The following is a 12,502-nucleotide window of genomic DNA, read 5'->3' on the forward strand; positions in this document are numbered from 1 at the left end:
TCATGCACAGAAAAAATAACTTTTACACCAGTTATAATTCATAACAGAAAAAAGTTCTTAATGGATGCTGTCCCTCTATAGTCAGGTATTAGAATTGGCTTGCAATTCTTGTACATGAATAAAACATACAATAGAAGGCAAGAGTCAGCTATTAGGATTTCACTCAGCTGGTTTTCATGATGAGTGCAAAAGACACTTATTCTTCAGCTCCTAAAAAATGCTTCTGACAAGCCATTTTCCAGGAAAAGTATGGCCTAAGCACCTGTGTTCTGTTTATAGGCTACATTTAAAGGATGGATGGATATCATGTATGCAGCTGTGGATTCTCGTAATGTAAGTAGAGTCCCTTGACTCCATTTGTGTTGATTGTATGAGCTCCAAGATTTGAGAATGCAATTTTAACATCTTTCAGAAATTACAGTAAAAATGAAAGAACAAAGAGTTACTATTATTTTGTAGTTAAAGAAAATGGAAACCATGGGAAAAATACAAGAAATTAGGTAAGCAGAGGAACAGTCCTAAAGGATTCCATTTTCTCTATGGTACACTTGAATCAAAATTCCTCGATCCTACAACACACCTGTTGCCATGAAATACCTTTTCCTCCTCTCATTATGCATTGAGCCATTCTTTATATTTGGAAACAGACACCATTACAGAGAGGATTTTTTTTTTTTTTTGTAACATTGATCTTATTTATAGTTAAGCACAGCATTGTGCTCTGCAAGCTGCCTGACTGCTTTCTTTAGGGCAGAGTGCTTATTTTTAATTAGACCTGTGTATTTTCCTACCCTTTGGCCTGCCCCTTGTTCCCTTGGTGCAAGTTTTCCTCTAGTTCTAAGAAGACAATTGAATAAACTATACTGCAGATGTAAAACTTGATGTTTCTGGTTATCTGTACACCCAAACTGGTGGAACTTTGCTATTTTAAACCAACTATGTTTTCAATATTTATTCTATATTCATAAAGGCCAGTTACATTTTAAAAAATGAAATATCAGGTTTGACAGCAAAGAATATAACTTCTTGTAGATTGAAGATCACTGGAATATATGTCAGGATTTGACCATAGGAACCAAAGGTTACAGTGACAGAGCCCTAAATTCTATCCAGCAGATATTTTTTATTCACTGTTAAACTAATGTGTAGTTTCTATGCCTTTTTTGCAGGTTTTGGATCAGCCCAAGTATGAAGATAACCTGTACATGTATCTTTACTTTGTCATCTTCATCATCTTTGGATCATTTTTTACCTTGAACCTTTTTATTGGTGTCATCATAGACAATTTCAATCAGCAGAAAAAGAAGATAAGTACTTCATTATTATTCTGAAAAGAACATTTAAAAATTCTTATTTTTGTTCCACTGATGACAACTTTATTAATAATTTTTAAATGATAAATTAGTTAAGAGCACTGCATAGTAAATACATTGAATTATTAAAGCTTAAAATTTGGCTTGATGAGGGTTTGATGGACAAATGACAATTTATGACTTTCCATGGTTTGTGAAATATTCAATGTCATGTTTGTAAAGATGTGGATTTGAGACTGAAGCCTTAATTGACTCATAAAAAGGCTAACCACTGAAATAGCTAAATGTAGCTATAAAAACTCTTTGCTATACTACCTTCATGTCACAAAGCTCAGCACTATAGATTTCTGAACTTTGATAACAAACATTGTATTATCTTTATTCGTACCCTCTTTAGTCTTTGTGTTTTGTCAACACTGCCTGAAAAGGTACCAGTGTTCCAGCTGCTGAACACAACACTTTCTGTAGCTTAACACTTAATATAAAAATCATAAAAGAGGATTTTTATATCTGTCCTAAATTTTCCCACAGATGAGAATGTGAACAAGAGTGATCATTAGTATTATTTATAAGTAATCAATAAAGATACATGATTGTAACCAGTTTTTGTCTCTTGGGTTTACTTTGGAGGTCAAGACATTTTTATGACAGAAGAACAGAAGAAATACTACAATGCAATGAAAAAACTGGGTTCCAAGAAACCACAAAAGCCTATACCTCGACCAGCAGTAAGAATAAAATATTTTCTGTTATTTTTCCAGCTACTTCAAATTTGGATTTTTTCTGTATGCCTTAGGCTGAAATAAGTTGTAAGCAAAAAAATTACATGATATAAGAAAGTCCTTATTAATCTGAAATACTTTTTTTTTCTTTTTCTTCTGCTATAACAGAACAAATTCCAAGGCATGGTCTTTGATTTTGTAACAAAACAAGCATTTGATATCAGTATCATGATACTTATCTGCCTTAACATGGTCACAATGATGGTAGAAACAGATGATCAGAGTGAAGACATGGAAAATATTTTATATTGGATTAACCTGGTGTTTATTGTACTTTTCACTGGAGAATTTGTCCTGAAATTGATTTCACTTCGCCATTACTACTTCACTATAGGTTGGAATATTTTTGATTTTGTGGTTGTCATTCTCTCCATAGTAGGTAAGAGCAACTCATTTTTATGAAACGTCTAATTCTGTGAACATGGATATATTTTTGGCGTGTAAAATCTATTTATATTTTGGTTCAACTTTGTCACTAGAAAGTCTTATCTATAAGATAACTGAAAAGTACAGTAAGAATTTTTTAGCAAGATATTTCATACACTCCTACATTTTACTGGTTGAAATTAGATCTATATTCTGAAATCAGTAGAGATTCCTATGCATACATGAGAGGCGATTTTGATATAAACTTACAGTGACAGTTGCAGGTGAAAGAGTCCAGTCATCCAAAATCCTAGAACAAAATATGTGTGGGACTACTATGAGGGTAGGATGTGTGCACCCCAGACAACAGGGTAAAACCCTTTGCTTACTTGAGTTTGTTTGATCCTGAGAGGCTGAGTGAGCACTGCAGCAGCAGAGCTGAAGGAGATGTGGTAACAAATAATGACTACACTAACCTTTGCTTTATCTAGAGCATCAAACTTGAAAGAACTTGAGTAAAAATTGTGGGGTTTTAATTTTTAAGTACTCCTTAATATGCAAATCAGTTTTGCTATTTTTGTATCAAAAAAGTTATTTTTCTGCTTTGAGACACATAGTACAATGCTCAATTCTTTTATTCTTCTGTGAATTATAAAAAACCTTTTTATCAGTTTATGTTTGAAATTTCTGTGTCATTACTAATAAACCTGTGTTCATGTTATTTATGTATGATTAAGAAGTCACAGTTCTCTTAAAATATACTTTTTTTTTTTTGAATAACCTAACTTGATTTCATGGAATTTTAATACCAATATGCATATGACCTTTCTTCAGATTAACTGAGATTATTTTTGTTACAATTAAACAAAAGGGTATTCCTCTAATCTCAGCATTTGCTGATATACATACACTAGTTATCAGTTTGTCCTAAAAAGTATACCAAACACAAAGGTTTTGTAAAAAAACTGAATGGCTCATTCCTAAAAATCTGTTTAAGTATCCTACTCTTCTTAAAGTTCTACAATCCTTGTAGAAATTTCTTTAGCAGTGGTTTTAAAATGTAATAATACTCTTGACTGATTTAACTTGTTTTTTCCTAGGTATGTTTTTGGCTGAGATGATTGAGAAGTACTTTGTATCTCCCACACTGTTCAGAGTCATCCGACTTGCCAGAATCGGTCGAATCCTGCGCCTCATTAAAGGCGCTAAGGGAATCCGCACTCTGCTCTTTGCTTTGATGATGTCTCTTCCTGCTTTGTTCAACATTGGGCTGCTGCTCTTCCTGGTCATGTTCATCTATGCCATCTTTGGCATGTCCAACTTTGCCTATGTCAAGAGGGAAGTTGGGATAGATGACATGTTCAACTTTGAAACGTTTGGCAACAGCATGATCTGCCTGTTCCAGATCACCACGTCCGCCGGCTGGGATGGTTTGCTTGCCCCGATTCTCAACAGTGGGGAGCCAGACTGTGACCCCCATAAAGATCACCCGGGGAGCTCTGTGAAAGGTGACTGTGGCAACCCTTCTGTTGGGATTTTCTTCTTTGTCAGCTACATTATCATATCCTTTCTGGTAGTGGTGAACATGTACATTGCTGTGATTTTGGAGAACTTCAGTGTTGCTACTGAAGAAAGCGCCGAACCCTTGAGCGAGGATGACTTTGAGATGTTCTATGAAGTCTGGGAGAAGTTTGACCCTGATGCAACACAATTCATAGAGTTCAGTAAATTATCAGATTTTGCAGCTTCATTAGATCCACCTCTTCTCATAGCAAAACCCAACAAAGTCCAGCTTATTGCAATGGATCTGCCCATGGTGAGTGGTGACAGAATTCACTGCCTTGACATCTTGTTTGCTTTCACAAAGCGTGTTTTGGGAGAAAGTGGGGAGATGGACGCCCTCAGAATACAGATGGAAGATCGGTTTATGGCAGCCAATCCTTCTAAAGTCTCCTATGAACCAATTACAACCACACTGAAACGAAAGCAGGAGGAAGTGTCTGCTGTCATCATTCAGCGTGCTTACAGACGTCACCTCTTAAGGCAAAAAGTCAAAAAAGTATCATGTATATTTAGTCAGGATAAAGGTAAAGAAGAAGATGATCTGCCCATGAAAGAAGATATGATTATGGATAAACTAAATGAGAACTCCACTCCAGAAAAAACAGATATGACCCCATCCACAACCTCCCCACCCTCTTATGACAGTGTAACAAAGCCAGACAAGGATAAATATGAAAAAGACAAGTCAGAAAAAGAAGATAAAGGTAAAGACAGCAGGGAAAGTAAAAAGTAACATAGAACGCTGTTTGTAATAAACTGTTTACAGCCTGAAAAAGTATGTATTTGTGTCAACAGGACTCCTGTAGGAGGTACATGCCAAACTGTCAGTTTTTACATATATAGATATATATATAATTATATATATATATATATATATATAAGGTCAGTGCCTATAGCAAGACAGTGACCCCTCGTCATCAAACTGCAGCTCTGTAAAACAGGGTAACATCTTGACAGGAGGTTGTTGTTTTTAGTACCAGCTGACACTGCTGAAGAGATAATAAAATGGCCAACCAGACTGTAGGGACCAGTTAAAAAAATAAGGTGCAAACCTACGAATCTCTGTGTTTAACATGAAACACACAGTACAAAAATTGTATCCACTGTTAGCATTTCAACAGTCACATTTGCCATATTTTTACAGAAATCAGTGTTGGTGAACTTATCATTTTTTAATTCACAGGTTGTTTACTATTATATGTGACTATTTTTGTAAATGGGTTTTATGTTGGGGAAGGGGGTATGAGGACCAGGTGTTCTACTCTCGGATTCTCTATAATGTACAAACAGAAGTGATTTGCATGAAGGCATGCTGCACTTGTAGTTCATGCATGGGAAAACATGACGTCGCACAAAGCAGCAGTCTGACTACTTCCATGTTTCAGGGTGGCTCTGTATGTTGAGGTGCTTAATAACAGTATCCATCCAGTATCTCATCCAGACAAATCTTAATGTGCCTGTAAAGTCCCATAGAGTCTACAATAATAGAACAGATGTTTTATTTTTTCATAAGTCATTTAACAGTAGTTGAACAATCTCTGTATAAAAATTTTACCAAGGGACATAGAGTCCACTTCTAAGTATTCTTCTGCGGAAAACAGTTTACCTGACCTTGGGAAATTGAGTTTACCAAAAACCTGCAAAACACAAGGATTATGAAGTTGTTCTGCTTCACCCTGCAGTATCATTTAGCCATCTTCTGCTCTCAGCAAGGTTGACATTGTATGCGTTGATTAAAAAAGTACCCTCTATGTAAATAGTTATTTTATCCCGTGGTGCATGTTTGAGCAAACAAATAATGACATGTGCACAATATTTATTGCATCAAATATGTACCACAGTAAGTGTAATTTGCAATCTCTCAACAGCTAATATGAAGTATTCTGTACCATTATAGACAGTTTGGAAGCTATCACTGGTGCATGTTTATCTTGCCTTTGCTGCTGTAATTTTACTCCTTCCACTGTTAAGAGTCTAATATGGGAAGCCATAGCTCAGTGATTAAGTGAAATAAATTGTTCAATTGGTCATCATTCTTTCACAACATCAAGCAATAGTTTGCAGTTATTTAAGAGCTTCTTGCTTTGCATTCTAAAATTTTAAGTGACTACTGTACGGTGCATAGTCAGACTGTACAGGATATGTTGCAAACTGCTTAATCTGTTGAAAACTACATGGATAGAATTTTCTAAGAAAATATAAATACTGTAAAAAATACCATTTTATTTTATTTTTCAGCATTTTGTACATAAAATAAGAAATGAGAATTATCTTCAGGTTGCTGTTACTGTCACTTTTATTACTTTCTATCCATAGCACTTTTTAATTCAAGAACTTCACAAAATAAGAAACAAAGGAAAGAATGGGGTAGCTTTAGGTTTCTGCTTTTTTATTAGTACTGTATTTTTGCACACATTTTAATGTGAAATAAGTTTCAAACTGAGTCCAAAATGCACTTGCTTCCAAATAGATATAACTTGTAATTGAAATGTGGTGGGGAGGATTTGTTTAAGATTCTAGCACTGCCTGCATCAGAAGTTTCAAGGTAGTATTTTTATTCATGAAATCTTTACCAGTGTTTGTTTACATAGACTATTCTTATTCTTGTTGATTCATGCTGCACTAGAACTGTTCTAAATATAATATGGGATCCACAATGTTTTTTTTTTCCACAGGAATTAAATAGCAAACTTGTATAATTGATCACATCAGGACATTTTGTGTTTCTTACACAAGCAAAAATTCGATGTTGACTCCTCCTTTTACAAAAATATTGACTTGTGTGTCGGTGAACTGCATGCAGGAAAATGCTATTACCATAAAGAACAGTAAACCACATTACAGTTGAGCCAAAAGAATAAAGACTTCATTTTTTATTGTATTTAATGGTTTTGTCTGTGTTTTTTATTTTCCCACTAAAAAACTATTAGATATCAAGAGGTGCTATAAAAGTAAAATACGAATATATAGAAAATGTTAGAAATATATTTGTGAAAAGTTAAAAAAAAATTGAAGCTGTATGCTTTCTGAAAGATCTTAAACATCACTTGAATTTACACTCTTGAGGCTATTAATCCTATTCAGGATCCCAGGATTACATATAGGAGCTCATGATGCTTCAATCACTTTTTCATATCAGGTGTTCTGAGACAACTAAAAAAACCCAGATATTAAAGAAAGTCTCTAACTACCAAGGCTGCAATGTATGTATAATTTCAATTATATTTTATATTTAAAGTGAAGAATTATCTTTGTGTTATAAAGAAAAAATACTTATTATTTTCTATGTATAATTTATTGTTTTATGATAAGACATGAGAGCCAAATTTTTAGGTAGCAATCATATTTGAGTGCCATTTCTAAGAAGAATTTTTCTCTGTCTTAAAGTAATGCCATGAAGGTTACACCAAACAAATTAAAAGTCCAAACTCTAATAATCATCATAGATGTACAGATATGCACTCCACATCAGATCCTCTGAAGAGTATTGGGAAAACCAGATGTACCCAGGAATCTGTGTGATGTGGAACTCTGAGCTGCGGGTGTGCCCCCCAGGAGGAACACAAACGGAGCAGTGGGATGGTGCATGCCTTTCGTCCCTTCTCTCCACAATTTTCAACCACCGAGGTCTGTTGAGGTTGTTCATTCTAGAAATGAGTATTGCTACTCGCATGTAGTGAGCACTTAGGCTGCAGTGTTTCAGTTAGATTTTTTTCCTCAGCTGTAAAAAAAACCAGTTTTCAGGGCAGGGTGTAAGATAGGGAGAGATGTGAGAAACCAAAATCCAAAATATCCAAAATGTGTGATTAAAGGACAAGTTTCACGTTGGTTTGGTTGGTTTTGGGGAGGGAAAGTTCTTGAAAATATTGCAGGTACATAAATAATATATTTGTCTTTCTTAGACTGAAAATAATCAGTATGTGTCTGAGAGGGGTTTATGCTTACCAGAAGACGAGCACAAAAGAAAGAAATTATTAAATGCCTCAAACAACAAGCAGAACAACAAGCAGCTGTGGTTGTGCTTGGGTACCCCTCCCGTTGTTGTTTTGTAAACAGATCTGTAGCAGTACTGGCAGCACCTGTGACAGACACACGGGACACGGGGGATGCCCAGGCGTGTCCCTGGCCCGGCCCGGCCCGGCCCGGCTCGGCCCGCGGGCCCCAGCAGCGCCCGGGGAGGGCGGGGCGGCCGCGGGAGCCGCTCGGGGTCACCCCGCCCCGGAGCCGGGGGAGCGCCGCTCGCCGCGCTCTCTGCCGGCGATGGAGGGCAGGGGCCCGGCGTCCCTGGCGGCGGCGGCTGCCGAACCGGGCGCGGGCCGGCCGGTGAGCCTTGGAGGCGCCAGGCAGCGCTGGAACACCGGCGGCTCAGGTGAGGAGCCGCAAGCGCAGTGCGCGTTTGCAGGCGCTCTGGCGGCGGTGGAGCGCGGGGCGCCCGCTGCCAGCCCGGGAGCTGGGCGATCCGGGTGAGGCGGGCGAACCCCAGTGGCATCTGCGCTTGGGAGTCACCCAGAGAGAGCGGCTGTCCCCAGAGCGGAGACGTTCTGGATCTCGCCCGTAAGGCCGCCTGTCTCTCCTGGCGTTTGGCACACCTGAGGCGTAAAGGGATGCGAGGTGAGGTGAGGTGGCCTGCGGCACCCCGTTAGGCTCCTTGGGTTTTGGCCGTCCCGCGGTGCTGCCGCTGGCCCAGCGCTTCCATTCCCAGGCGCGCCCGTCGGCTCGGAGCCCCTCGGTGTGTGTGGGGCCTCCCCGCCGGGCCTGGCTGGGCCGGGGGTGCCGGCCCGGGCCTGGCCTCGCTGCACCGAGCGCACGGACCGGGCTGCGCTGGCCCCCGCTGGCCCCGGCGTAGCGGAATAAATGGGAAGCGTCTCCGAGGATTTCTGTGTAGTCTGTGGTTCTGGATAGGCGTGTGGTGCTGCAAGACTCTGCTAGTCCTGTGTGAGAAACTATGTTCCATATCCACTCAGCATAGCAAATTCGGGAGCAATGATACACCTCCAGGTCCTTCTTTGTCTAAAACATCTTCTGGTCTCAGTAGGCAGGAAGACAAACAGTTGGGAGAAGCTAGTAGAGCTAAATAATGGACAGACTGCTTCAGGTTGCAAAACCTGCTCAGTTCCCCGTGTTCTTTCACACTTAATGGGTGATTTATACCCACCGTATATTGCAGTGTTCTGAGTGACGATATGTTTTACTGGGGAAAGATTGCTAACAAAAGTCTGCCACAAAAGATTTCACATCCACATTAGTCACCCTTACTTTATCAGTGGGCAAACTGGAGAATGGATTTTTGCATAGTGTCTGTAGAAAAAAACTATGCTCTAAGGTATTTGTAAATTTCAGTCTATTTACTACTCAGTCTTTTTACGTTGAAAAGTGGCAACGTAAATAAACACCCAAGGGCAAAGGTGCTGGAGTGACATATCTTAGGGTGATTCCAGAACAACTTATGTGCTTTTTAGTCTTGTCACAGCAAAGCAGGCTAAAGTAATCTCTAAAATACAGCTTTTAAAAATTGACTACAAGGAAAGGTCTGCCCTTTTTGTATACCTGTTCTTATCCGTGGCTATTGTTTCAAGATGTTATTTTTATGTTTATTGTTTGAACGGTAGTTCAGGTTAGCTCAGCAAAATCCCTCACTATTCACTAAAAATCTCATCCTAATTTGTTTTAGAGAATGCAGTTAAGTGCTGCAAAATGAGAAAATGTGGATAGTTTGTGACTAAGCATGCTTTATATTAAAGTGTTCTTACACTTCATAAAGATTTTTATGTCTACTCAGCTTTTGCTATGAAATAAATAAAACTTTCTGCAATATGTTGTAGAATTTTGGTTGAACCTTGGAAATCTGTTTGTATTTTGAGTTAGGTAGTATATATGGAATATAAAGCACTTGAATGTAGACTGGTTTCTTCACTCTGTGGAGACCCTTACTTGTGTAATAGTCCAAAAAGTGTTTGCAGCATGCACTGTTACCTTGCTATGAATTTATCTTTGTGATAGGACTTGTGTCTAGTGTTTAGATTTTTCTTTCTCTGAGGTTGTTCTAATGACAATGTAAAATTATTTCCTGTCTCTGTGATTGCACTGCAACGGCTGTGGAGGGAATAAGCAATAAGCAACTGCAGGAGGTTGTATTGTGTGTTCTAACACACATTCACTATTGTAAATTGTTGTATTTTGGAAACAAATGGCCTTGTAGAGACGCTGCAGATCGGCAGACAGCCTTGTTTGGCACTTGTCACACTGGTAACACAGCTTGCTTTAACCACAGACAGATGTTACTGCAGGGATGTACTACATCAGTCTGTTTGTTCAAAGTGAAGGGGGGGTGAATGGGGCTGAGCTGGGCGTTGGTTTACTTTCTAAAGGGGAATCTCCTACAGGTGGTTGATGGTGACTGATGGTTTTGGTTTAACCCCAGCTGGCAACTAAATGCTGCACAGCTGTTTGCTCACTCCAGCAGCAGGGCGGGGGAGACAATCAGAAGGGTAAAAGTGAGGAACTTGTGGGTTGAGGTAAAGGCTGTTCAGTAGGTAAAGGAAAAGCTGTGCATACCAGCAAAGCCAAACAAGGCATCCATCCAGCAGGTCCCATGGCCAGGCCAGTGCTCAGCCACCTCCAGGACAGCCAGGGCTGCCCCACACATAACAGTGACTTGGGGAAACAAACACTGTCACTCCAAACATCTCCCCTTCCCCCTTCTTCCTCCAGGTTTGTATGCTGAGCATGACACCATATGGTGTGGGATATCCCTGGGGGCAGCTGTCCTGGCTGTGTCCCCTCCCAGCTCCTTGTGCACCTGGTGGGGCTCTGTGAGGTGCAGGAAAGGCTTTTACTGTGTGTGAGCACTGCTCAGCAATGACAAAATCATCCTGGAATTACCAACATTGTGTCCAGCACAAATCCAAAACACTGCACCATACCAGCTGCTGTGAAGAAATTTAACTCTCTCCAAGCCAAACCCAGCACACTAATTTAGAGAAATGTTGAACCAGAGAATAAGAAGGTTTGAATGCTCTAAAGGCCCCAAGCAACTCACTGGATGAGCCATTGTAAAGGTCTTACAGTTGTTCATGTATTCTAAGTTAGACCCCCCCCAGAGAAATACTGATGAAGTATTCTCAAGAGATCAAAACAGCAAAAAGAACTTTATTGGCAACTTTAGAAAATCAAAGAAATTTTGAAAATGTTTAATGCAGCACTCAATCAACATAAAACACTTCTCAAAGCATTAACTTGGCCCATTCAGCTTAGCAAACTCTAAGCCAATTCAGTTTTAAGTTCTCAGAAATTCCAAGAAGAAGGAATTAGAAGAAGAAAGAAAGACAGAAAAGATCCAGAAAAGGACACATATCAGTACCAACTCCTGGGTTCCAGTGGTATTGAGATGAAAATTCCAAGAGGAAGTAGGGTCAAGACATCTGATTGCTTTATGTTTGGCCTTAAATACCCCTTATCCTTCCTGGACCCTTCCCCCAGGTGGGAGTTGTGGTCATTTGGCCACTTAGGAGCTGGGTTAGGGGCTCCAGAGGTGGGATGTGGAGCCTTGCTTCCCCTGTGCCAGGAATTGGCAGCCTCAGCAGGGCTGGGATAAAGGCTCCAGGGTGGGGGGTGTGGAGCAGGGCACTGCCCCACCAGGGCAAGGTCTGACCTGCCCCTGCCCCCTCACACAGGCACTCCACAGTGTCTCTGGACATCACTCTTTTCAGTCTTTCACAGATGTCTCTGGCAGTGAAGACATCTCCCTAATGTGTGTATGAATCTGATAAAAATAGAACATTTGTGTTACTGGAAAAAGGATTCATCAAATAGAGAAGTGTTAGGTGAAGGACTGATATGTGCGTGTGAAATGATCTAGAAGATTTAATATTTTCCTTTGTTTTTGCTGTTTCTAATATGCATCATTGTACTGTATTACTCTCTTACCCCACAACCCATTTAAGGAAGAAGCTTATATTTTTGCTAATTCTAAAAACTTGTCAAATGAATAATGCCACACTATTCTGAAAGTAAAACTTTATCTTTTAAAGAGTTTCTCTCCAAACTGGTTCACTTTGTGGTAGATTGCTTGACTTCTTGAGTCCAGTTTAAATACTTTTGCAGACTTTAATAAAGATTCAGGTATCAGTGCTCTCCCTCTCCTTTGTCCTGTTTGCTTTATGGCTTCGACAGGTAAAAAAGAAAAGCCTGTTGCATTTCCCATTTCCCAGGCAACTGCACTCTCCATTGGAGATGCCTTCCATTACTTTCAATAGCTTCAGTTACTTGATGATTAGTCCAAGCATTTGGCAAGACCTGTACAGTTCTGTGCCAGGGTGTGCAGGCTGGGTCAAAAAGGAGAGTGGGCATGGCCAAAATGAAGATAGCTGCTCTTATCTGCCCTCCAGGGAGGGGGGTGAAATGAAGGTAATCCAAACTAATTGGTTTCAGTGATAATACATTCTGTATAATGTGCTGTCTGATAAGGAAGTGTTGTTA

At 39.7% G+C, this 12,502-nt stretch overlaps 2 protein-coding genes across 12 annotated transcripts in view; both read left to right on the forward strand.

Annotated features, from left to right (window-relative positions):
• LOC103814401 (sodium channel protein type 2 subunit alpha) overlaps positions 1-4,757 on the forward strand; it is a 50,170-nt gene extending 45,413 nt beyond the window's left edge. For all 10 annotated transcript variants that reach the window (XM_009087942.4, XM_050976751.1, XM_050976757.1 and 7 more), the window contains 5 exons: positions 280-333; positions 1,170-1,307; positions 1,937-2,041; positions 2,204-2,474; positions 3,562-4,757. In XM_009087942.4, the coding sequence (XP_009086190.2) occupies positions 280-333; positions 1,170-1,307; positions 1,937-2,041; positions 2,204-2,474; positions 3,562-4,757 (1,764 nt within the window). The remainder of the gene's footprint in view (positions 1-279; positions 334-1,169; positions 1,308-1,936; positions 2,042-2,203; positions 2,475-3,561) is intronic.
• Positions 4,758-8,304: 3,547 nt separating this feature from the next.
• CSRNP3 (cysteine and serine rich nuclear protein 3) overlaps positions 8,305-12,502 on the forward strand; it is a 90,810-nt gene continuing 86,612 nt past the window's right edge. Inside the window, exon 1 of one of the 2 annotated variants that reach the window (XM_030241250.2) lies at positions 8,305-8,393. The gene's annotated coding sequence lies outside the window, so the exon portion shown is untranslated. Of the gene's footprint in view, positions 8,394-8,502; positions 8,636-12,502 lie in introns of those variants that run through there. The other variant, XM_030241253.2, reaches the window with a different exon arrangement.

This window comes from Serinus canaria, chromosome 7, assembly GCF_022539315.1.
Source record: "Serinus canaria isolate serCan28SL12 chromosome 7, serCan2020, whole genome shotgun sequence".
Classification (NCBI taxonomy): domain Eukaryota; kingdom Metazoa; phylum Chordata; class Aves; order Passeriformes; family Fringillidae; genus Serinus; species Serinus canaria.